General features: G+C 37.7%; 2 protein-coding genes across 8 annotated transcripts in view; one reads left to right on the forward strand and one right to left on the reverse strand.

Moving 5' to 3' along the window:
- ATOSA (atos homolog A) overlaps nucleotides 1-26,677 on the forward strand; it is an 88,410-nt gene that overhangs the window by 15,504 nt on the left and 46,229 nt on the right. The gene's annotated exons all lie outside the window — the stretch shown is intronic.
- On the reverse strand, nucleotides 13,346-13,540 carry LOC132487570 (translation machinery-associated protein 7-like). Its single transcript, XM_060095297.1, has one exon. It carries the CDS (start codon nucleotides 13,538-13,540, stop codon nucleotides 13,346-13,348), a length of 195 nt encoding a protein of 64 aa, XP_059951280.1.

Raw genomic sequence — 26,677 nt, forward strand, 5'->3', positions numbered from 1 at the left:
GTGTGAGTCTCTTTCATTCTTACAGTTGAGAAAACATAAGGCCCCCCAAAAAAGAAGTAACCTAACTACAAAAGTAAAACTTAAATTACCTGCTAGCCAGTTGAGTATTTTTCTATACTCTATTACCTCTAGCAAGAGCACAGTTGCCTCTAGGTTCTGGCATCAGAAATGACATCATGATCATCCAGCCTTCCTCAAGGAACTTGAAAGAACCAAAGGCTAGGTGATTATATTTTAACATTCTTCTCAAGTAATGTATACATACTTTTTTTTTATTTATTTTTGCTGTGTTGCGTCTTCATTTCTGTGTGCGGGCTTTCTCTAGTTGTGGCAAGCGGGGGCCACTCTTCATCGCAGTGCGCAGGCCTCTCACTATCGCGGCCTCCTGTTGCAGAGCACAGGCTCCAGACGCGCAGGCTCAGTAGTCGTGGCTCACGGGCCTAGCCGCTCCGCGGCATGTGGGATCCTCCCAGACCAGGGCTCGAAACCGTGTCCCCTGCATTAGCAGGCAGACTCCCAACCACTGCGCCACCAGGGAAGCCCCTGTATACATACTTTTAAAAGAAAGTCAAATGGTAACTCAAGTGAAAGAAATATTTAATCCTTGAAACTGGGTTGCTAAAAAGAGAAAGGAATATAAAGAAATTAGACATAACACCTAAAATTTAAAAGTCAAGAAATAGTGTAAGCTTATTATTAAGAATTATAGAGGAAATCCATCTTTAGTTTTGTCATGTGAAAAGCAGGGCTAGTAAAGGCCTAAATAAAGGACTGTCATAGTAGTTAAATGAAGTAATCCATGTGAAGTGCTTAGAATAGTATTTGACTTTGAAGAAATATTCAATAAATGTTACCTATTATTGTTAATACATTAACATTTCTTCAACAAGTAAGGTAAGTACATGTTCTAAGTGCTCTGAAGGAAATATACAAAGGTTAAGAGGGTGACAACTTAGGGCAGGGAGAAGACCCCTTTGGTTGGGATGATTAGCTAAGGCTTCTCTGAGAAAGTGAGGTGAGAACAAGGAGCTAGCTGTGTAACGAGTGAGGAGAAGAACATTGCAGGCCAAAGGAATAGTATGTGCAAAGGTCCTGAATTTAGAAAGAGACCGGCATGCTTTAGGAAATGAAAGAAGACTAGGACACATACCACAATTTGGGCTTCCTTCACGAGAGTATTTGTTCTCCAAGGGCAGCACAGCATCTGACTTCTTCCCTCACACCTGTTATGGTGCTTGGCTCAGAGCTGGCATTTATTAGATGTTTGAGGAAACACTTAAGTGCCTATTGTGTGCTTAATCACTGTCAGTGCTTTGTGGGTGAAGACTTGATCTTTCTTTCCCTTCCCTTCAGACAAGAAAGCTAGGAGTAGTGAGTTGCATATAGTAACTTTTTTTTTTAAGGACATTTGAAAAACCTAATGCACAGTTGTAAAGTATTTCAGATATAAAATATCATAAATTTTATATTTTGACTCAGATCAGTGAGTTTCATGGAATAAAAATTTACATTAAAAAATTAAGTTAACCATTTTATATATCTATTTTTTTAACCATTTTGTATATCTATTTTAACCATGAAATTCACATTTTCTTGGGGGATGGGATGGATTAAATGCTACCTGGGATGGTCCTGGTTTTATGCCTGTTGCGCTTGTGTTCAATCCTATTTCACAGTTGTCTCCTTTCACTCTAAATGTGTCATTGTTTGGACAAAGAATTTTATGTTCACCCTAGTTATTAGCCATTTTGTTGTCCTGCTAGTGCACTCAAATCTTGTCTTCCATTAACTTGTATTTTATTCTGTATTTAGCTAGCTTAAATATAGCTCAAGGCAGACAATTTGCCCCAGCTGTGTTCTGTAGGATATTGCATCTAATATTTTATAATTTATGTGGACTCTTGTACTAAATCAAGGGATTGACAACATGGAATGTTTGCTTTGATTTGGTACAGAACACCTGGACTTTGTTTCAGAAATTCTTGATTTCTAAAGTGTTTCTACCAAAATGCACATATTTTATTTTTATTATTTTTTTTTTTTGCTGTACGCGGGCCTCTCACTGCTGTGGCCTCTCCCGCTGCGGAGCACAGGCTCCGGACACACAGGCCCCGTGGCCATGGCTCGCGGGCCCAGCCGCTCCGCGGCATGCGGGATCCTCCGGGATCGGGGCACGAACCCGTGTCCCCTGCACCGGCAGGCGGACTCCCAACCACTGCGCCACCAGGGAGGCCCCCAAAATGCACATATTTTAGCAAAAAAAAAATTTTTATTCAAAGTCATCTGAATTCTTATGAACAGTGCCTTCTGTAATAAACTTTAAATTAGTGATTACATAGTATATGGATAAAATGACTTATCATTTTTAGAATTTACTGTTAAGTATGATAAAACTTTGGACAGTTAGATTCCTTTCCCTCTCTTCTCCTGAAACAAATATTCATTGAGCACCTGCTATGTGCCTGGCACATATGTGGTGGAAATACAATCATGAGCAAGAACTAACATGATCTTTGCCCTATGGAACCTGTAGTCAAATGTAGTCTTTCCTGACTTTTTTTCCCTGAGTCAACAGACAAATCAGGACTGGAGGTTACCCTGTGCTGTTTTGGAAGAGGCGCAGGTAGGGAGTAGGGGAACTGGCCCAGAGGAAGAGAGTATCAGATGGCCTGCACAGACTTGTAGAACTTTGACGTTCCACTACCCTTTTCTATTTGTGGTTGTCTCAAATATTTTTGGTTTGAATATAGGGTATGTATGTATGTGTTGGTTGTTCTGTTTTATTTCGTTTTTGAGAATAAGGAATGGAAATTTATTCTCAGTAAGTGGAGGTTTCAATTGAGGTGCTTAGTTCATGAGGCCTTGTTGATTTTCCCCTCTAGGCGATGCAACTAAAACCTTCCTGGTCTAAAATGTTAGAAACTATTAAGGTATGCAAAGTATAAGTACTTTGCACTGGCTTGCTGGGTAAAATAATTGTGTTAACTGAAATTGTATTGAAAATGGAAAGCTTTGAGAGGTTGACTGTAGCATTTGTGTGAAGAAAAAAACTCTCCCTTTACACAAAAAAGTGTATTTAGTAGTTACAGAATTCATGCATTTTGGTGGTAAATCTCTAGCAACTACTTCTTTCTCAAACTAGGTAAAACTTAATATCAGCCTTTAATATATGCTTCCAAAGTCCATGTTGGTTGAATGTGATAAGGTAGAACCAAACACCTATTTGGGAAAATTAAGGGGGTGGTGGTAACTGAGAGGCAGTGTCAAACGGAGCAGTAGGTTAAACATTTGACTGCCCACAAAGACAGCTGAAGTTGCTGCCCTATAACAACATTCCCTCCTCCTAAGCAAAACTCATTATTCAATCTTGCTCATGCAATGATGGCTCATCTTTTTCCTGTTTCATTTAAAAAGAAAATGATAGTCCCAGCCCCTTAAATTAATTTCACATTTAATCCTGCAGATTGTTTTAGCATTTAGAAGAACTAGAAAGACCTGGGTTAAAATTCTGGTTTTGTCACCTACTCTATGTAAGCTTGATCAAATTACCAAACTTCTCTGAGCTTCAGTTCCTTCATTGGTTAAAATTGAGATAATAATGGTATTCATTTTATAGGTTTGTTGTAGTGACATAACCTGAGTAAAGTGGTTGTATCAGGCACTTAATAAACACATAATCAGTGGCTATTTTTATTCTCTCCAAAGTTTGTTAGCTTAGGAAATTGGGAGTGATAATAATGGTGAATCCTAATCAGAGGAAAAGTAATGCAGTTTTAGATACATTAGAGTTTGCAGTGATACAGGTAGCCAGAAGAGTTGTTATATCATTTGGAAATGAGACTATATGAAATAGTCTGAAATTAGCAAAATTTTTAAAAATGCAAGTAAATTATTAAAACTTTGAGGGCTTAGCAATTGAGTCCTAAAGCTACATGAGGTTGTCTTAATTCCACATAACTAATTTACTTTACTAGATTTTGTTAACATTCTCCAAAATTTAAAATGCAGAATCTGTCATTTGTATGACTATTGGCATAATTAGTAGAGGTAAAAATTACCAGTGATGGCTAGTTGTGGGGGAAAAACAAACAAACAAACCAGGACTTGGAATTAAACCTGGGTTAGGTGATTCTGTTTCTTCATTCTTATTTCACAAAGTTGTGATCATCTAAAGGACAAGTAAATGTAAGATACATTATCTGCATGGAAATACTTTTACTAAAATATCATTTTATCAGAATAAAAAATCCTTAATTGGTTCTAGATTTTTTTTTTATGAAGGCAATTGTGCATAGGAAGATGCTGCCTTTTTTTTTAATTAATTAATTTTTATTTTTAGCTGTGTTGGGTCTTCGTTTCTGTGCGAGGGCTTTCTCTAGTTGTGGCAAGTGGGGACCACTCTTCATCGCGGTGCACAGGCCTCTCACTGTCGCGGCCTCTCTTGTTGCGGAGCACAGGCTCCAGACGTGCAGGCTCAGCAGTTGTGGCCCACGGGCCCAGCTGCTCCACGGCATGTGGGATCTTCCCAGACCAGGGCTCGAACCCATGTCCCCTGCATTGGCAGGCAGATTCTCAACCACTGCGCCACCAGGGAAGCCCGGTTCTAGATTTTTAAGACTGAATCAAACATACCATTCTTTATAATAGCAGAAGATTAACAACATCCCAGATCATATCTTTAAAGAAATATGGGTATAGGTAAAGGGGAACCCATGTGCATCCTGGCACATATTTTATTTAATAATGATGATAGGGGACTTCCCTGGTGGCGCAGTGGTTAAGAATCTGCCTGCCAATGCAGGGGACACAGGTTCGAGCCCTGGCCCGGGAAGATCCCACATGCCGTGGAGCAATGAAGCCCGTGCGCCACAACTACTGAGCCTGCGCTCTAGGGCCCGCGAGCCACAACTACTGAACCCGCATGCCACAACTGCTGAAGCCCACGCACCTAGAGCCTGTGCTCCACAACAGGAGAGAAGCCACTGCAATGAGAAGCCTGTGCACTGCAACCAAGAGTAGCTCCTGCTTGCCACAACTAGAGAAAGCTCACGTGTAGCAATGAAGACCCAATGCAGCCAAAAATTAATTAATTAATTAATTTTTTAAAAAAGAAAATAAATAATGATATTTTTATTAAGACCAAGTACTATAGGATATTAAAAATGGATTCTTATACCTGATCTTGATACTTATTAAATCAGACTAGTGTGTGGATAAGATATTATTAGAGTGTTTGTCCAATAGCTTAGATTATAAATAATCCCTGTTCTAGCTCATTTTAAACAATGTAGTATGAGTGATGCCAAAAAACGTGCTAGAACATTTTCTCCTCTCCAAGATCTTAGATTTTGTAAACAAGGCTCTGCTCCTGGAACTAATGTAGGTCATCATAACCCCAAATCTTTTGAAAGATGAGAATCCCAATTAAGTCTCTTAGGTACATTTTAATATTTTAAATTTAAAAAGTGTTTTAGCTCTTAAAAACACAGCATGTTTGGATTGTTGTTTGGCCACTTGGCTTATTGGTACCATGTCATAATAAATTCTAATCACTGGATAATCATTTCAGCAATAATGATCACTAGGAATCTCCATGTGAGTGGAAATTAATATAGCTTTTTTTTTTTTTTTTTTTTTTTTTTGCGGTACGCAAGCCTCTCACTGTTGTGGCCTCTCCTGTTGTGGAGCACAGGCTCCATTATGTCTTGCTGCTTTAAGGGATCTTTTCAGTAATTACACTGGATTTTGTGCAAACATGTTTACTGTGCCAACCCCTAGAAGACTGACCACCAGGGATGACAATATCCTATTTGTGTAGCATTTTGCTGTTTTCAAAATAATTATTTCTTGTCCTATTTGATCCTTACAACATACCAATATTGCAGGCAAAAAAAAAAAGAAAAGAAAAGGAAAAAAAAAAAGATTCCTGACTTAGACGTGAGCAATTTCAGAGAAGTGCTTAAGATCACAAAGCTCATTAGTGGTAGACTAGAACCCAGATCTGTGGTTCCTGGTTCAATGTTCATTTCTATAATACTCCCTTTATACTTTTCTCTGAATCAGGTATGTGTTCTGTGATTATGAAGTAGTGAAGTTTTACAGATTGAATCTTTTATTGTGCCTTCACTATACCTGCAGCCTGGCTCCCTGTTTAGCAGTCAAATCCTGTTTTTCTGTATTATAAGTAGTGTATCAGTGACAGTTCTGAGGTGTAATGGGGCTGTAGTGGTGGTTATTGAATGAGTAATAAGTGGAAAATGTTAACTTGAGATTTCTGTATTTAAACTTTATTCTTATGTGATGCCATATTTATCTTATGGAAATGTAATTATGAAAGGAATTGTTAGAAGCACACATATTAGATTTAGAAAGACCTAATTCCTGGCTTTGCCCACTTAGTTCTGTTTACTTGGGCAGGTTACAGCAGGTTTCCTCATCCCTCAGGATAGTTAACTACCATAGAGTCAGAGGAGATGGGCATGTAAAGAAATTAGCACCATGCCTGGCCCATGGGCCTACATATATAGCAGCTATGTAATCATTACCTTTGAAGGGTTCTTTTTTTCTTCTAGCAGTATATCTTTTTGTTTAAAAACTGTCCAAGCTAGCATGGTTATATCTAAGGTATCTTAAAAGTAGATAGTTCCCAATTGTTTCTGCTAACAGAGGACAAAAATTATCTGAAACAGTTGATAATTCAAATTTTTCCATTTTATATTTGGAATATGTACCTTAGAAAACTCTTATGGAAGATCTGCTTTCCTATTTATTTCCTTACATTAGTATAATATAAATAATTTATATTTCTTGAACTGGTCTATGGAGAGTACAGTTATGACCACGCTGGGCAAAAAGGGGGGGTTTCATGGTTAAGTGTTGAGAATTGAGAACCTGAGACTAGCACTTAGTATAGCATTTTATATTATTCAGATTCTTTTTTTTTTTTTTGGCTGTGCTGGGTCTTTGTTGCTGCGTGCAGGCTTTCTCTAGTTGTGGTGAGCGGGGGCTGCTCTTTATCGCGGTGGCTTCTCTTGTTGTGGAGCACAGGATCTAGGTTTGCAGGCCTCAGCAGTTGTGGCACGTGGGCTCAGCAGTTGTGGCTCACAGGCTCTAGAGTGCAGGCTCCATAGTTGTTGCGCACGGGCTTTGTTGCTCCGTGGCATGTGGGATCCTCCCGGACCAGGGCTCGAACCCGTGTCCCCTGCCTTGGCAGGCAAATTCTTAACCACTGCGCCTCCAGGGAAGTCCTATTCAGATTCTTAACTTGTAGACTGTTGAGATTATTTATAGCTTTGTGTACCAAGATGAACCAGGAAAAAACGCAAGCATTCTTCAGAGTTATGTAAAGTGCCATTTTGAAATTTATTTACCATTTAGAAAACTGGTAGCAGAGGAAGCATTTCACTAAATAAATCTCTTGGCTGGATTTTACTTTTTAAGGTGGCATGTCTCTTGGAGTTCATTTTATTCACTTATAATTACATATTTCTGATTAAAGTTAATATTTTTTCAATAAGTTCTCTTTGTATATGTTAATCAGTAGTTTTAGATTATAGAAACAGGCTATCATTAGCCTTTAATTAAAAATTCTAAGAATTTAAGAATTCTAACTGAAAGGAAGTATTCTAAAACAGTTTAGAGATTATATATTCTTTTTTTCAAAGATATAGGAAGAAGTTAATTTTGAATTATAGAGTTATTCATCCAAAAATTTTAAAAAATTTATTTCCTTTGACTTCTAGTTGTATGACTTAAGTAAATAAACATTTAGAGCTGATTTTCTTATTTGAACAATGCAGATAATGATACTTGTATTTACCTCCCAAGGTTATGAAATCAAATAAAATAGTATGTGGAATATAAATCAGGTATGATGTTAGGTAAGCAATAATGTAGACAGATGTAGTACCTCCCTTTAAAGCACTTACAGTGTACTGGAGGAGAATGTCCAACCAATCTTTTTGCAAATAATTATTTAACATTCTGTGAGCTAAGTACTAAGAAAAAAGTACAGGGAGCCTGAGACTAGTCTTGGCTCACAGAAAGCTGCCCCGGGGAAGAGAAATTTAATGGAGACTTATCAATGGAAGGGGTTGTGGGAGACCAGTCCTAGCAAAAGAAGAATAGTATTTGCAAAGACCCTAAGTTTTGAAGAGACTTAGTAACCAAAAAAGCAGTCTGGCTGGCAGAGAGCACCTTTTAGCCTTCACAATAGTCCTGTGAGTTAACTCCATTTTATAGATAAAAAAACTGAAGCTCAGGGTGGTTTAGTAATTTGTATAGTGTCTTACTGTTTGTAAATGGCAGATTCATATTTTGAACCCAGGTTGGTCAGCCTGACTCCAGCGTCCTTGTTCTCTCTACTATGCCATTCTTTCTCCGAGTCACTTAGCTCAGAGGTTATTGTGCTCCTAAACACATCTTCTCTCTTGTTATTTCTCAGAGGGCTTAGCAGCTCTCCCTCTGGCTAATTGTGGAGCCAAGGATCAGGTTCTTTCCTTACACTAAGGTAATAATAAGATTTAACTCTTACAGGTTATATCTCTTGTTTGTATACTGTAGAACTCCAGAGATCCTAAAAGCTTTTTCAGGGGTAGGAATTTTGTAGATTCTGGGGCTGATATGAAACTGCAGTGTTGTTTGTAGCCTCTCATTTAAAAATAGCCTCATGGTGCTCATGGGGTGCTTTAATAGTGCCAACATTTCCATCAGCCTCTCTGCCCTACCCCCAAGACACTCCACATCAACAAAGATCTGAGTAATAAACAGTATGCTTCTGCTGTTGCCTCTGCCTACTCCCACAAACCCCTCCTGTATAGAAATCCTAATGCCACTACTAATAAGTCATTTTATTGGAAGAATGCAAATTAAAAGGGTTCCATTGCTTTAAAAGTTTGAAAAACACTATCCTAGCTTGTGTGAAGTTCAAGGGAAATATTTCCTAAATGAGGAATTTTTCTGATTCTTCATATCTGTTTATCTCCTACTGCACTTGATTGACTCCCCCAAACATCTTCGTAAATTGGGGATGGATTTATGTTTTTGTTCTTAAAGCTTGTGGAGATAGTACATTGGTACATAGATTGGTACATTGAAGCCCAGTACTTGAAACCTAGGGGGTAAAAAAATTCCTATGCCTTCCTGTCTCCAGATACTTTTATGATAGAGAAAATAAATTAATCCAGACTCAGTATCGTTGTTTTATATTTTATGACATTGTCGTTTATGTAAGAAGAGATATTATTAATGCAGATACCTAGTTAAATCTTCTATTGTTGTCAGAGTTTACTAAGCAATTATTTTTTCCTTTTAAAATCTTTTTCTAAGCAATCTGTTAACCTCAATTTTTCTTGCCCTCTTAAAAGGCACTGCATAAATTTGAGGGAGGACTATTTTTAGGCCCTGTCTCATTTTAACTATCTAACTGCTCCTGCGTGCTTTTCTTGGAATTTGTGAACTTTGTTGTAAAGTAATTCATAGTTCTAGGCAGATGGAGGTTGATGCTTTATCCTAATTGTCGAAAATTTTTGTCTTCTTTGTTTTCAGAGGGTTTCACTTGGTAGAGCCTGATTTACTTGAAATGCGAAGTAATAAATTGATTCCCTCCACTACCCCTCTTTGTCCTCAGTTTTATGTGAAACACTGACTGAAGTAAATGTTTGCCCTATGAATTTCTCTCCTTTTTAAAAGCACCCAGAGACGCACATTTTAGGGGCTCATGCTAGAATACTTTGTCATTATCGTTCTACTGATCTTTCCTTTCACGTTGCCTAAACACAGCTGAGTTGGTAAGAGGAGCAAAGACAACAAGATACCGCTGCCAAGCAGACAGGAAGCTGTAGTGGACCTAGCGAGCAGGGGCGGCAGAGCGTATCCTCCATCCAATCAGCTGTGAGTGCTGTTGCTATGTGAGCTCTTACTCTGCTGCCTTTGTGAAAAACCTTACACAGAGGGAAGCGGAATCAGCACCCACTGCTGAACATTTGTTTTAACCACTGCAGACATCTGGATCCCTCAGTTACTGACTGTATAGCTATTGACAGCCAGAAGGCAACTTATTTTATACAAGGATTCCAGTATGGTTTTCAGTGGAAACAAAGGGCTTCACAGAGAAGGTGTGTAATGAAGTGTTTTCAACGGCTTTATTTTTAAGCTTCCAATTTTCTGTGGCTGTTTAGAGTTGTAGTGTTTGCTTTGCATGGGTTTTTAATAAATAGGTCCAGGAAAATGATCTCAGGTTGAAAGACATTGAACTTAGGGAATTTTCTTTAGCTTCATATAGCCTGTTTTCTTTGAACAGCATTGCTTAAAAGATTATTAAAATGCTGATCTGAACAATGAGTAGGGAGAAAAGAAACCAAAATACAATATGCTTACTTTAATGGGGAAAAAATTTTGATAAAAATGAGAAAACTGGGAAGAGAATGAGGTTTAGACAGAAGTATTAACTGTACTTGGGGGTAGGAGGTGTTTTTAAAATAAAAGCTGTTAAGGAGAATGTATTTAATATAAGTTACATATTTTTAACTGAAATTCATTGTTTCTGAATTTGACAGAGATTGTCAGAATTTAGCTTAGTGAGAATTTTGACATACTTTTGACATGGTGTCTTTCTATAAAGGATTTGTGAGGATGCTACCTCAAATTGTATAACCTCTTAATTATTTGATCTGTTGGCTAGTACTTCTCAGTTCAGATAAAAGATAGTAGTAAAATCCAACTGCAAAGGTAGTGGCATGTTCTATTAAATGTCCATATAGAAAACTGAAAAAATAAAGGATTTTGAAGACAAACCAGAAATGTTTAAGATAATATTTTTAAATTAAAGTAAACCTTAATTAAATATAATAATTCCATATCTGACTTAGTTAATACTGCAAATATAGTAGTCTTATTAAATTGAACCGAATTCAGTATTTGTAATAATTGAACAGAATATGGGTTACAGTTTATGAGATCTGGAAAAACCAGTTTATCCAACTAATTATAGGCAAGTTTTAAAATATCTTAGATATAAAGAAAAGTTTTACATAATTTCAAATACTGTGAAGTTATATTTTACATAGTTGATTTAGCTAATGATTCTTTTAAATTAATTAAAGCAGAACAGAATACTAATTAGTATATTACCCATTTATGAACAATTTTCTTTTGCTTATCCAGTTTCACCCGGTTGTGTAAGTGGCTCCTTTTTAATTCACTAGGTAATTTATGTCTGAATAAAATTAATATAATATAAATTCCAAGTTAATATTCAAGCTTTATTTTTTATCTCTACAAATGATATATTTTGGAATAGGATTGGTTTTGATATTGTTGTTCTCTTCAAGAAGTGCTTGTTATTAGGAAGGGGTAGCATTATTTGATAAGAGAGGAGAGATATATCTTTTCTTGAAAAGAACTCAAAATACATTTCATGCTTTTGCGCCCATTACTGATCATTTTTAAAGATACATATATATTTATAGTAAGTTAAGGATTTCAAATAGTAGATGAAAATTTACAAAATAAATTGGCCTTAAACGTTAAAAAAGTGTTTTATGTGAACCCACATGTTGCTAAACTTTAAAAGACTGGCATTTCTTAGTTTTCTCAGTTCGTTACGTGTACCCCCAAACTTGAACTTGATAGGAGTTATAAAAATTATGGCAAAATTAGGAAAGCTATTATAGTTTTTGGACTTGGTGGCCTTTGCAATATAAAGCACTCATTTGCAGAAGAGGAGCTATGAGAAGGGCAGGGATGGGAGGCAGAGGTATGCTGAGTAGACCCAAGTTCATCAAATGTAGCTCTAACCACATGGAAGTCAATCTAGTTATTTCCATTTTTTTTAAGCTATCACTCTCATCAACTACTATTTTATTTTTTAATATACAACCACAAAAACCAAAATGTTGCTTGACCTGGTTTACTACTCCCTTCCCCTTGGTTTATTTCTTAAGAATTAACAGACTTTCCAAGAGCAGGGTGATTTCATTCATATGCTGCAAAAATAAAGGTACATGATATTGGCAAGAAATTTGGATCTACTGTTGTGTCACACAAAAGCTTTGCCTTCTGTTGCAGGAGGAATAGTCTTGGCAGAATCCCAGATTTTATTCCTGGGCTCAGCACCTAAAGATGGTTCTTACAGGTCTTACACATCTGAAAGTTCCTCTGGTCAAGGCTAGTGACATTGCTAGCATATTTCAACTCTTTGAATTTATCTATTATTTGACAATAGAATTTTAATTGTCTTATTCTGTGCCAAATCTTTAAATTAACTATACTTCTTTGTACTTGAAAATAGAAAAATACTTCAGTTCTCAAAAATAGTGATTTCTTTTTTCTCTTAGCCATTTGATACAATAGCAAATAGAAGTTCTTATATTTATCAGATGCAGTGTGATTGCTGTAACAGATTTTATTTTAAATAAAATAATTTTTTGTTTATTCTTAAATCACCAGGCAATAATATGAAATAGTATTTCATTTATAGTTCTTCAAAAAAAATTCTGTAATTTAAAATTTCAGGCTGGGAAGGGGTAACAATCTGAGTATTTCTTTTTCTTTTGGTCATTTTTTTGTGAAAAATCATTCCTACAGCAAGTATTATCCCAAACGTTTGATTCCTACATGTATGCTCTAAGTGCTCTATGATACAATGTTTCTTTGACTTCTTCTTGCAGAAATTCCATCGCTTGTTCATGTTCTGAATCTAAAAAAGATTTGATTATTATAGTCAGCTAGGCAGGGAAGTTTTGTCTTAACAACAGTTTCTTTTTTAATGATTTTTTTTTTTTAACAAAAGTTTATTCTTTTTTTTTTTTTTTTTTTTCTTTTTGCGGGCCTCTCACTGTTGTGGCCTCTCCCGTTGCGGAGCACAGGCTCCGGATGCGCAGGCCCAGCGGCCGTGGCTCACGGGCCCAGCCGCTCCGCGGCATATGGGATCCTCCCAGACCGGGGCACGAACCCGTATCCCCTGCATCGGCAGGCGGACTCTTAACCACTGCGCCACCAGGGAGGCCCCAAAAGTTTATTCTTAAATGTACAATAGGTTTCAAGACAACATTCTAGCTATAGGTGGCAACAGATGTTATGGCAGGGAATCCAGATGTTTAATCCAGATGTTTAAACAGGAATGGAATTAAGGATCATCATTGCCTCAGGCACAAGGAACAGCTTACTTTTTTTTTTTGATAAGTAGACATATTTGATAATATATGGTAGCAAATCTAGATTCTCATTTCTTACCCCTGCCCCCCACCCCATAGATTGTTGTTGCTGCTGCTATGTGCACATGTGTATGTGTGTGTGTGTTGTTCATTAACTTGCCTGGACACAATACATGGAGTCTAGAAACAGCTTACTTTTTACCAGATTTCTTAATTCCACCTGTGGCCGGGGGGCCTTTCCCCGCGGCCTTTGCTTTTAGCTCCTCGAGTTTCTTTTGCTCCTCCTTCTGTTTCTGCTTGAATGCCTTATCTTCCTCATCCATCTCCTTGGCTTGCATCTTGGGCTGCTTCAGGGGCTTCTTCTTGCCACTTTCGTGGCCCGACATGGCGCCTGCCGCCCCTTCTCCAGACCCTGCCACCAGATGCCTCTTAACAACATTTTATCAAGCATTTTCATGTAGCAATAGTGCTATTGCATAAACTATGTTGCTTTTGTAAGAGCATAGTAAATCTTTTTTTTTTAAATCTTCAGATGCCGTTGTATCTAAAATCAAAGACCCAAGTTTTAAAAACATAGTTGTTTACTGTATTCCTTGAATCTGATTATATAATCCTTTGTGATCAGGCTGAGTCATAAGTGGTAGTATGATGACTGTTACTTGAGAAACTGGAAATGTTGCCTTGTTCTTCACTGGTCTCTATTTTACTCATTTAAAGACTTCTGAACATCAAAGGATTTGAATTATAAGGTTTATGATAAGCACAGGGACATTAAAATTATAAATTACAGGAAGTAGTCAAAATAGGGTAGAAAAAATAGCTGGGCCCTAAGGGTCATACGTAGTTGGGCCTCAGATTTTGCTGTAGGCTTCTTGTCATCCAGAGTATGAAAGGGGAGCTCCACCAGTTATTTACAATCCCTGTTATTTACATAATATTTTTTGCTAAATATTAACCATTCTCTTTTCTTTAAAATTATTTTACATTTTTAAATTCTGAGAATTTTAAGTATAGTTTTTTATATTTTTCTTCTAAATGTCACATATGCAGATATACTTTTTTTTTTTTTCTTTCTTTTTGCGGTATGCGGGCCTCTCACTGTTGTGGCCTCTCCCGTTGCGGAGCACAGGCTCCGGATGCGCAGGCCCAGCGGCCATGGCTCACGGGCCCAGCCGCTCCGCGGCATATGGGATCCTCCCAGACCGGGGCACGAACCCGTATCCCCTTCATCGGCAGGCGGACTCTCAACCACTGCGCCACCAGGGAGGCCCTGCAGATATACTTTTATGCAGATGTCTCAATTTACTTTATGACCCAGAAAGTCGTGGAAGTCTGGGGATTTGGGCAGAAGAAAGGGCAAGGCTGATAGGGAAGTATGAGACTAAACCTCTGAAGAAAGATAATAGTCAATAATGGCAAGGAAATAATGAGTAAATGGGAAGATAAATGAAGAAGAGAAGGCAGAAAAAAATTTGTTTGATGTAGTGTTATTTTTGGTGTGTGTGTGTGTGTGCACACCTGTGTGTGCATACAAGTGCCCACAAGTGCTGGGCTGACTGACTAGAGTAGGTAAATCCACCGGGGATTTGTTTACTGGGAAGTAACTCATTTCTGACTTTTCTTTTGAATTCCTCAACTAGGATTGGGCTAAGGGTGACCTTGTATTTACCACTATTTAATGACAAGGGACAAGCCAGCTGTCTCGAAGCCATAAATTAAATATTGTCACATACATGATGAATGTAACTGTTTTGAAATATAAGAATTTACAGAATAAAAATCTGGTGGTGTAGGGCTAAAATTTGAAAACTCAAACTTCTAAGCCAAAATTTTCAGAAAATGCTCTTTTGTCATTTTAATAAGTACACAAAATTTCAGATTCTTTTCAACTGAGCCCAGTATTTTCATTGCTTTGGGTGGTGATAATTTTAAGTTATTTTGGGAGAGAGGGTTATCTGGGTTCCCATCCTGGTTTTCATATTTTCATCAAGTGCTAAGATTTTGTGATTCTTACATAAACTATTGTTTTTTTATAAATTTATTTATTTTATTTATTTATTTTTGGCTCTGTTGGGTCTTTGTTGCTGTGCGCGGGCTTTCTCTAGTTGCAGCGAGCGGGGGCTACTCTTTGTTGCGGTGCGCGAGCTTCTCATTGCGGTGGCTTCTCTTGTTGCGGAGAAACGGCTCTAGGTGCGCAACACAGGCTCTTAGTTGCTCCGCGGCATGTGGGATCTTCCTGGACCAGGGCTCGAATCCATGTCCCCTGCATTAGCAGGAGGATCCTTAACTACTGCGCCACCAGGGGAGCCCACATAAACATATTTAGTCTTCCAATTTGCTGAAGATAAAGTTTAGCTTACTGAGGATTAGAGAACAAGCAAATGTAAAGAAAAGACAGTCTCTTGCAAGTGTACTCCATTTTTTCACTGTCAATGCATTCAGTGGTACTGCCCAAGTGGCTTCTGCATTGGGTCCAGAGACTATTTCACATCTAACAAAAAGGGTAGGAGAACTTTTTTAGAAATAAGTATCCTGATTTTACCTGATTGCATTGCTTTGGTGTGTTTGTTTACCTTAAATCATTTTTTTTCTGAAAAATATCCACACAGAAAAAGAAAAAAAAGATTGCTCTATGTCATTGTTTCTCATTTAGGGTACTAACCCTTTTGAGAATCTGCTGAAAAATATAAACCCTCTTGCTAGGAAAAAAAATGCATCTGTGTATATACATACATAATATTGTGGAAAATATCCAGAGGTTCATAAATTCTCTTAAGAAATCTTGTTAAACATAATTTGCCTTTAGTCAGAGAATAAAAGAATTAATTTTAGAGAACTGAGGTTTAAAACAAACTGGATGAGAACTTCAGGATATGTACACAAGCAAAGTGTTAAGTAGTGAACATGGGATGTTGTTTTGTAACTTCTGAGGAGAGGGAAAATGTTCTAACGTGTACTCCGTACATTAATACTCTTGCAAATGGATTTGTCCTAGGGAGTACCCCATATTCCTGCGCTGAGTCCTATATTCTGGATGGGCTTCTGGTAAAGAACCTAGTACAAAAGGACCAGGCCTGGAATGTAATATCTAGGTCCCCAGCACCTAGATATATCATCTCCGAGTTATAGACTGAGATAAGAGGAGACCTAGAAGACACCTCCTATGGCCTTAGGCTTTCACCTGGATGCTCTTTCAGAAATTGCTCTGCACTAGAGATGACAGGTTCACTGCAACGGATGCTAATTCCATCTTTGTTCAAGAGAACTGAGCAGAACTGATCTTAGTGTGTATGCGCAAGTTTTCAACTCTTAATTAAAAACAACTCTCTGTCCACTTTTTATTTGTGCTGGAGTTTTAGGGTTCACACATACCAACACACAGTCAGTGGAAAATATGAATGTTAAGAGTACTTAGAAGTAGGAGTCATGCATGTGGTAGAGGGAAGGAGGTTGAAAGGACAGAATGTATTTTTGGGGACCAGCCTATGTTGTAACCATATTCCCACGAGATAAAAATGTAAGAAAGACTAAATTAGGTTAAGCTTGAGAGTAATTTTGGAAAGTTATGTGCCAGTTATCTGGGATTAGTAAAGCTGGAACAAAACAAAACAGAACTAGAATAGTGGATTGTTGCTTTTTTAGCACAGGGTCATCTTTTGAGTGTATAGCTAAATCTAGAACTTGTGGTTTTGAGAGACAGGACTTTGTTTCCTTTTTTTAAAAAATAAATTTATTTATTTTATTTTATTTATTTTATTTTTGGCTGCGTTGGGTCTTCGTTGCTGCGTGTGGGCTTTTCTCTGGTTGCAGCGAGCAGGGGCTACTCTTTGTTGCAGTGTTCAGGCTTCTCATTGCGGTGGCTTCTGTAGTTGTGCCGCATGGGCTCGAGGCACACGGGCTTCATAGTTGTGGCACACAGGCTCAGTAGTTGTGGTACACGAGCTTAGTTGCTCCATGGCATGTGGGATCTTCCTGGGTCAGGGCTCGAACCCATGACCCCCTGCCTTGGCAGGAAGATTCCTAACCACTGCACCACCAGTGAAGCCCAGGACTTTGTTACCTTTTGTGGCAGCATTTTCTCAGCTTTTGTCCCATGGTTCTTTCTGCATGTGGTATGGAGTGATAACACCCATATAATCAGGAATATTCCTACGAAAGTGAAAAGGACAATATTTTCTACTTGAGGATTTTCAGGTCCTGAAACAGTGGTGAATTAGGCTTAATGGTTTACACAGAGCACAGAGAAATTAAAAAATAGGGTCAGTGCAAGTAAAAAGGAAATGAATAAAATCTGTGTAGCTCTAAGTTTGTGCCCATGCATCTATGATACGTGGCTAAAAGCACAGTTCTGGCAGCCTGAACTTAAGGAGGCAAAACAAAAGAACACCTCAGTAACACTGACTGGGTCTAATGCTTTCTTTCTTTTTTTATTTTTTGGCCATGCCACACAGCATGCGGGATCTTAGTTCCCCCACCAGGGATTGAACCTGTGCCCTCTGCAGTAGAAGCGCCGAGCCCTAACCACTGGAACACCAAGGAATTCCCTAATTCTTTCATTTTAAATATCAAGCCTTCTGGGAGCTTTTTCTGATATCTAAGACTGAGTTCCCACCTAAGCATTCTAGTAACACCTTTATTATCTATCAGGCATCCCCCTGAATTAGACTTATCTGAATGTGCTCCATAAGACTGTCCTCTACTTGAAGGCATTCTCCCATTGCCTTCTGGAGAAAAGCTGGATTTCACTTGAATTTTTTGACATGTAGATACTTCTTTTTTCCATTCTTACCTTATAGCCAGTCTTTAAATTAGTTAAAATACAGTTTTCTTTCTAGAGTTTAAGTTGCCCCCAACTCATCACATAAGCAATCAGTAGGTTGGTATGATGAATTCTCTGTTATCCCTTAAAAGACTGTTGAGGCCTAGAAATTCCAATAATCAATATGGAAATTAGAACTCAGAAAGTACTCTCTCTTTTTTATTTATTTTATTTTATTATTATTATTATTTTTTGTGGTACGCGGGCTCATCACTGCAGTGGCCTCTCCCGTCATGGAGCACAGGCTCTGGACACGCAGGCTCAGCGGCCATGGCTCACGGGCCCAGCCGCTCTGCGGCACGTGGGATCTTCCCCGACCGGGGCACGAACCTGCGTCCCCTGCATCGGCAGGCGGACTCCCAACCACTGTGCCACCAGGGAAGCCCCTCTCTTTTTTATTTTTTAAAATGTAAATGTTTTTGTCCTGGGCCAGAGATGTGGTGATTACCTAATGCAATTTCTTTATTTTATTTATTTATTTATTTATTTTTCTGCGGTACGTGGGCCTCTCACTGCTGTGGCCTCTCCCGTTGCGGAGCACAGGCTCTGGACGCGCAGGCTCAGCGGCCATGGCTCACGGGCCCAGCCGCTCCGCGGCATGTGGGATCTTCCCCGACCGGGGCACGAACCTGTGTCCCCTGCATCGGCAGGCGGACTCTCAACCACTGCGCCACCAGGGAAGCCCAATTTCTTTATTTTAAAAACGAATATTTCCTGTCCTGTTTAAGAAAATTATATAGATAAGGGCATTAAAAAAAAACCTCACAAAAACTATTTCAGTGCAAAATGTCAAATCCAAGAGAAGAATAAAATGATAATTATCTGGAAAGGGTAACAGCGAGCCTTTATCACTTTAACCAGAAATAAGCTGAAATAGGCAGAAAACAAAATATGATGGAACATTAACCATTCAGTATTTCAACAAGTGTTTGAGAGCTTCTTCATGCTAAGTGCTGTGCTGGATAACTGTAAGAGAGTTGGTCCTTGTTCTCATGTAGCTTAGTGGGTTAGAGAAGAGAGGCAAATAGTGATTTATTTTTATCTGTGCTAAGTTTTAGGAAGGAAAAGCATAAGGTACACTGAGCTCTTCTCCTAAAAACAATAAAACATCATGGGAGGGTATAATAGGACCAGATGAGCTGAGATAAGACCTAGGGAAGAATTGTGTATTTAAGCTGAACTAGAGCTCATTGCATTATTTCATACCTTGTTCTTTTTTTTTTTTAAAACATCTTTATTGGAGTATAATTGCTTTGCAGTAGTGTGTTAGTTTCTGCTTTATAACAAAGTGAATCAGCCATACATATACATATATCCCCATATCTCCTCCCTCTTGCATCTCCCTCCCACCCTTCCTATCCCACCCCTCTAGGTGGTCACAAAGCACCGAGCTGATCTCCCTGTGCTATTCGGCTGCTTCCCACTAGCTATCTATTTTACATTTGGTAGAATTTATAAGTCTATGCCACTCTCTCACTTCATCCCAGTTTACCCTCCCCCCTCCCCATGTCCTCAGGTCCATTCTCTACGTCTGCATCTTTATTCCTGTCCTGCCCCTACGTTCTTCAGAACCATTTTGTTTTTTTAGATTCCATCTATATGAGTTAGCGTACAGTACTTGTTTTCCTCTTTCTGACTTACTTCACTCTGTATGACAGACTCTAGGTCCATCCACCTCATTACAAATAACTCAATTTCGTTTCTTTTTATGGCTGAGTAATATTCCATTGTATATATGTGCCACATCTTCTTTATACATTTACCTGTCAATGGACACTTAGGTTGCTTCCATGTCCTGGCTATTGCAAATAGAGCTGCAGTGAACACTGTGGTACATGACTCTTTTTGAATTATGGTTTTCTCAGGGTATATGCCCAGTAGTAGGATTGCCGGGTCATATCATACCCTGTTCTTTTAATCTGTAGAACTTTGATCAAGTGGTAAAGTTAAATTTTTAACTTCATAAGAGTAGAGATTGTTAGAAAATGTAATTTTGAAAACCCATGCACAAGTGTAACAAACAAATCTAATTTTGAATGAACTTAATAGCAAATTCTTTATGAAGAAAATTTCAAAACTCTTCCAAAGAATATTTTAGAAGGCTTGTATAAATGGTGAGATTTGAACTTTTAAAATGCAGTTTTTAAAAAGTTAGTTGAGGGCTTCCCTGGTGGCACAGTGGTTGAGAGTCCACCTGCCGATGCAGGGGACACAGGTTCGTGCCCCGGTCTGGGAAGATCCCATATGCCGTGGAGCGGCTGGGCCCGCATGAGCCATGGCCGCTGAGCCAGTGCGTCCAGAGCCTGTGCTCCGCAACGGGAGAGGCCATGACAGTGAGAGGCCCGCGTACCGCTAAAAAAAGGACAGTTAGTTGAAGTGATTTTTGAGTCACTAGCTATAATTTTTGGGACTCATTGGTAAATTAGTGGGGTATCAAGAATGGAAAAGCAGTAGGAGTATTAGGAGAGTTGGAGCACAAAGGATGAATCATCTCCTTACCACAAAGTTTTTCCATGGTGTGGCTTTAAGAATACTGGAATAGTTGGAGAGAACGATTAAAACAACTGAGGTGGGGCTGTGAGGCTTGCCAGGAGGGGAGTGCTGGAAACAAGAAATTATAGTGATTCAGTGGAATACGGAGGGGTGGGATATCTTGAGGTGACTCTGGAAGAGAATAAGATCAGGTGAGCCAGACCACTGGATGCATAAAGGGCAGTAATGACAGAAGAGGTTTAAAAAAGTTAGATAGCGTCCTTTTTTTACCTCATCTCTCATTGCTTCTCTTTATGCAACCAACGCTCTGGCCAAACTGGGAATGGTGAAGGATCAGATATGGGAGATTGTTAATAGAAGCAGTCAGACTTTACTTATTGGAGGCGGGAGAAAGGGAGGAGGCATAGATAATTCTAAGATTTCGAGTCACAGAAAGCAAAAACAGCTGTAGTTGGGACAAGTTTTGTACTCTGACCAGCACCCCCATGATTATTTTTAGTTTGTGGTAGGCTAGATGTACCAGGATCAGTCTGTGCTTGTGGACAAAGTGGTACTGACAGTAAATGGGATGATAGTATTTTATAACTCCAAAAATTGGCACATGTAGAATCAGATATTATTTAAATTGGAAGGGGCCATCTAGTTTCACATTCCTTCATTTTACAAGTGAGTATGTGTTTAATTGACCTTTCCCAAAGTCTTGGAACCAGTTCATGACAAAGCTGAAATTAGAATCCAGATCTTCTGGCTTCTAGTATAGCATTTTCATACTTTCTGCAAGTTACTATAAAATTTTTTTCATTTGTTTTCTGTTTTATTGAGAGATCTGTCAAATTCAAGATCCGTTACAAGTATAAATGTTAGTGTTAAGATTTATTTAGCTATCAAAATTTAGGTAAAAGATCTAAGTTAAATATGGAATTAAAGCATATTGGCAAGTTTATCTTCTAAACAGATGATTTTGAAATAATATAACAATAAATAATTGCTTGATGATAATAGCTATGCTCGACTGACGATACTTCTGATTGTGTGTATACTGGCTGAACTAAAACCAGTTTAATCTGGTTCTAGGAAATATCCTGTACTTGGCTGATTGAAGTTGACGATAATGACCACAGAGTTATCCAATAAAACGTTAATTAAAAGCATTACATTAGCATTCCCTGCTTGATCATTATCTTTATCAAAGGATACTGTCTTTGGCAGAGTTACCCATTTTAAAGGGGAAATAGAGCAATATGAAACTGCCTTTGAGGAAAAAAAATTAGAGAGAAAAAAGTATTGTTTCTTTTCTTACCAACCTTATATAGCAAGGTGATATCTTTACAATAGCCATTTACAACTATACTGCAACTTCCATTCAAAATAATTGATCTCCCCACATTTGCACAGAGGTTCATGAATGAATCCACTTGAACAAACAAATGGTTAAAAGGGTGGCATTGTCTCCCTGCTTCAACTGGTTGGATCACTGAAGGAACCAGTGGGTATTCTTTCTTGGTGCTATTACATCATCTCATTTTCTTTTTGGCAAGCTATCTTTCTCATTGACTTCTGGTCCATTGCCCCCTTTTTTTTAGAATTGGCAGTTTTCCACTTTTGTGGAACATGGTCTCTACCCTCCCTATTATTGCTCCTTCAAATGATAGATAAGCTTCTCAGGCTGATTGAAGTGGGATCAGTAGAGAGAGAAAGAGGAAGAACCCCCAGAGAACTGTAGTTGGGCTCTTGGTTACTATTCACACAGGGCCTGAAGTCCAATAGTTTTCAGGGTAGTAGCAGTGGTTCCCAAAGACTGGTCCTCAGACCTGTGCTAGTCTAACATAAGCTTTTCATTTGTCCATGGCAAAGATGGCAGCACTTCTCAAGAGAGACTCCTTTTTCTGGATCACGACTGTTAAATTTTTCTTATTTCTTTTATGAAATTGATGATGAAAGTAGAAAGATAGATAGACAGTACTGTTTTTCTTTCTAATTTTGCTTTTAAGAAGTAAAGTATTTAAAAATCTTCAGAAGCTTTAGAGAGCTTATTTTAGCAAACTTTAGTAAACTTATTTTAGTTTTTTATATTGTCATTGTTTCAGATCATCTTTATATCAGTTTATACATTATTGAAAAAAGTCTTAAATATAAAATTGTATGTATTGCTGTTTAACTTAATGGATTTTGAGTGCATTTTTCTAAATAATATAATTATTTTAATGGCTGTTGGATATTACATCATGTTGACATAACATCACTCAAACCATTTTTCATAGATAATTAAAAAATTTTTTTTAAACTTTACTATTATAGTAGATGAAACATGGATTTTCAACATGGTTTTAATTGGTATTTCTTTGATTAAACATCCTCTCTAGAGAGAGTAAACATTCCTCTCTATGTGTTTACTCTTTTTATTTCACCTTATGTGAATTCTTTCTCTTTTCAACTTTTGAAATAGTAAGTTTAATTAAAATAGCATATAGAATAATATAAGATAAATAGGAACACTTTGTCAACCATATAGTATAGAAATATTTTCCCTTTTTTAAATAAATTATTTTATATATTAATTTTTGGCTGCATTGGGTCTTCGTTGCTGTGCACGGGCTTTCTGTGGTTGCGGTGAGTGGGGGCTACTCTTCGTTGCGGTGCACAGGCTTCTCATTGCTGTGGCTTCTCTTGTTGCAGAGCACGTGCTCTAGGCGCATGGGCTTCAGTAGTTGTGGCACACAGGCTCAGTAGTTGTGACTCGTGGGCTTAGTTCCTCCGTGGCATGTGGGATCTTCCCAGACCAGGGCTCAAACCCGTGTCCCCTGCATTGGCAGGTGGATTCTTAACCACTGCACCACCAGGGAAGTCCCCTTCTACTTTTTACCTTTAAGAAATATAAAAAGAAATATATATAATTTAGATTTAAAACATTATAATCTGCCAATATGTTCCTTTGTGTGTATTTTTCTCTTTTCAAGCTGAGAAAGGTCTCATTAGTCCACAGGTCAAATAAATACATATTGAATATTCTGCTAGTTTTCTCCGTTAAAATTTAGATGTGATTCTTTTTACCTGTGAGGTATTTATTTTGATGTATGATCTTAAGTGCTATTTCTCAAAGTATGATTCAGAGATCACCTGTATCAGAGGCATAGAGCTTTCTTATTAAACATGCAGACCTCCTGAGTCAGAATCTCTGGGAGTAGGACCTGGGAATATACATTTTCTGCAAGCTTCTAAGATGATACTTGTATTAGGATCCTATTTCTGCTGTAAGAAATTGCCACAACTTTATGGCTTAAAACAACATACATTCATGGTCTCACAGTTCTGGAGTCAGAAGTTTACAATGGGTCCAGAGGGCTGTCTTCCTCCTTCTGGAGGCATTAGGGGAAAGTCTGTCTCTTTGACTTTTATAGCTTTCTAGAGGCCTCCTATTTTCCTTGGCTCATGGCCCCTTCACCAGTCTTCAGAGGTAGCAATGTAGCATCATCTTTCACCTCTACCTCCTGCCTCTTTTTTATAAGGATTTGTGATTATGTTGGGCATACCAGGATAATCCAGGGACCCCTCCCCCACCATCTGAAGATTAACTTAATCACATCCTCAAAGTTCCTTTTCAATGTAAAGTTACATATACACAGGTTCCAGAGATTGGGACATGGACATTTTTTGGGGGGTCATTACTCTGTCTACCATAATACTTAGAAAAATTAAAATTTGAGAAGCACTGGTGTATGGTAGATACTCAATATTTTCCCCTTAATCACTGTATATATATGTGAACTGTTATTAAATAATATTGTTCTGTCTTGGAAAGTTTATATAAGATAGATGTCTTAAAGTTTTATATATAATTAGTCATTTTAGGAGTTCCCTATTTCAGTAGTCTTTTAAAAAATATCTAGCAAAGTAAAAAGTTGGTAATGCTCTAGTTTTTATGGTAGGTATTTCTTATCTGTGATTTTAAAAGCCTTTAAAGGCATGTATCTTTATTTGATTCTCACTGCCCCCTCCCCCAGTTTTGAAAAATTTGATTAAAAAATTACAGTAATAGTACATGGTGTTTGAAACAAAATTCAAACAAACAAAAAGTGTATAAACAAATAGGGAAAACTCCTTACCTCTTCCTATGCCTACTTTCCCAGGGATAAACAGTATCTATAGTATCTAGTTTTGTGCATGTATCTTTACTCTTTCCCCTGTCCTCATATAAGTATATATAACATTAGATGTCTTAAAACCCTTTTTAAACAAAAATAGGATCATACTCTCTATATATAATTGACACACAGCACTGTATAAGTTTAAGGTGTACAGCATAATAATTTGACTTACCTGCATCATGAAATGATTATCACAATAACTTTAGTGAACATCCATCATCTCAAAATTAAAGAACAGGGAAAAAACCCTTTTTGTGTGTGATGAGAACTCTTAGGATTTACTGTCTTAACAACTTTCACATGTAACATACAGCAGTGTTCATTATATTTATCATGTTGTACATTACATCCCTAGTATTTATTTATCTTATAACTGGAAGTTTGTACCTTTTGACCACCTTCTTACAACTCCCCCTTCACCCACTGCTTGCCTCTGGTAGCCACAATGATCTCTTTTTCTATGAGTGCTTTAGTTTTTTGTTTTTGAAGTACAGTTGACATCCAACACTATATTAGTTCCTGTTGCACCAACATAGTGATTTGGTATTTATACATTTCAAAATAATCACCATGATAAGTCTAGTTATGATATGTCACCATACCAAAGATATTACATAGTTACTGGCTGTATTCCCCACACTGTACATTTCATACCCATGACCTATTTCTTTTCTCCCCCCACCCCCTTCCACTCTGGCAATTTGTTCTTTATATCTATGACTCTGTTTTGTTATGTTCGCTCATTTGTTTTGTTTTTTAGATTCCATATGTAACTGAAATCATACAATATTTGTCTTTCTCTGTCTGATTTATTTCATTTAGCATGATACCCTCTAGGTCCATCCATGTTGTTGCAATGGCAAAATTTCATTCTTTTTTGTGGGTAATATTGCACTGTATATATAAACCATATCTTCTTTATCCATTCATCTGGGCACTTGGGTTGCTTCCATATCTTGTCTATTGTAAATAATGCTGCAGTGAACATAGGGGTGCATATATCTTTTCCAATTAGTGTGTTTGTTTTCTTTGGATAAATACCCAGGGGTGGAATTGTTGGATCATATGATAGTTCTATTTTTAGCTTTTTGAGGAATCTCCATACTGTTTTCCATAGTGGCTGCACCAATTTGCATTCCCACCAGCAGTGCACAAGGGTCCCCTTTTCTTCATATCCTCAGCAACACTTGTTATTTGTTGTCTTTTTGATAATAGCCATTCTGACAGGTGTGCCAAGTATGACTTTTTGCCAACTTCAGAATAATACCTGAGAGAGAAAAAGAGATCTTAAAGATTTTATGAAAAATTGAAAGCCTCCTCCTTACATAATGGAACTGAGATTTGAATCCATTCAGTCTTTCTTCCAGGACTCCCCACAACTATTTAAGGGAAAAATTTTTTTTGAATCAGCTGACATAAGTTGTTTTTTAATTACATTGTAGAAAAATGAACTCAGTGTAATTTTCTTATAGACCTCATACAACTATAAAACCAAAATGATTTTAAAAAACTAAATGCAGGCCATCATCAAAAAGTCTACAAACAATAAATGCTGGAGAGGATGTGGAGAAAAGGGAACCTCCCTACACTGTTGGTGGGAATGTAGATTGGTACAACCACTGTGGAGAACAGTATGGAGGTTCCTTAAAAAACTTTAAATAGCTACCATGTGATCCAGCAATCCCACTCCTGGGCATATACCCGGAGAAAACCATAATACAAGAGGATACATGCACCCCAATGTTCATTGCAGCACTTTTTACAATAGCCAAGACATGGAAGCAACCTAAATGTCCATCAACAGAGGAATGGATAAAAAAGGTGTGGTACATATATATATAATGGAATATTACTTAGCCATAAAGAAGAATGAAATAATGCCATTTGCAGCAACATAGAGATTATCATACTAAGTGTAGTAAGTCAGAGAAAGACAAATATCATACAATATCACTCATATATGGAATTTAATTTAAAAAAAGATACAAATGAACTTATTTACAAAACAGAAGCCAACTTATAGATATTGAAAACAACTTATGGTTACCAGAGGGGAAACATGGGGG

This window comes from Mesoplodon densirostris, chromosome 4 (assembly GCF_025265405.1).
Source record: "Mesoplodon densirostris isolate mMesDen1 chromosome 4, mMesDen1 primary haplotype, whole genome shotgun sequence".
Taxonomy (NCBI): domain Eukaryota; kingdom Metazoa; phylum Chordata; class Mammalia; order Artiodactyla; family Ziphiidae; genus Mesoplodon; species Mesoplodon densirostris.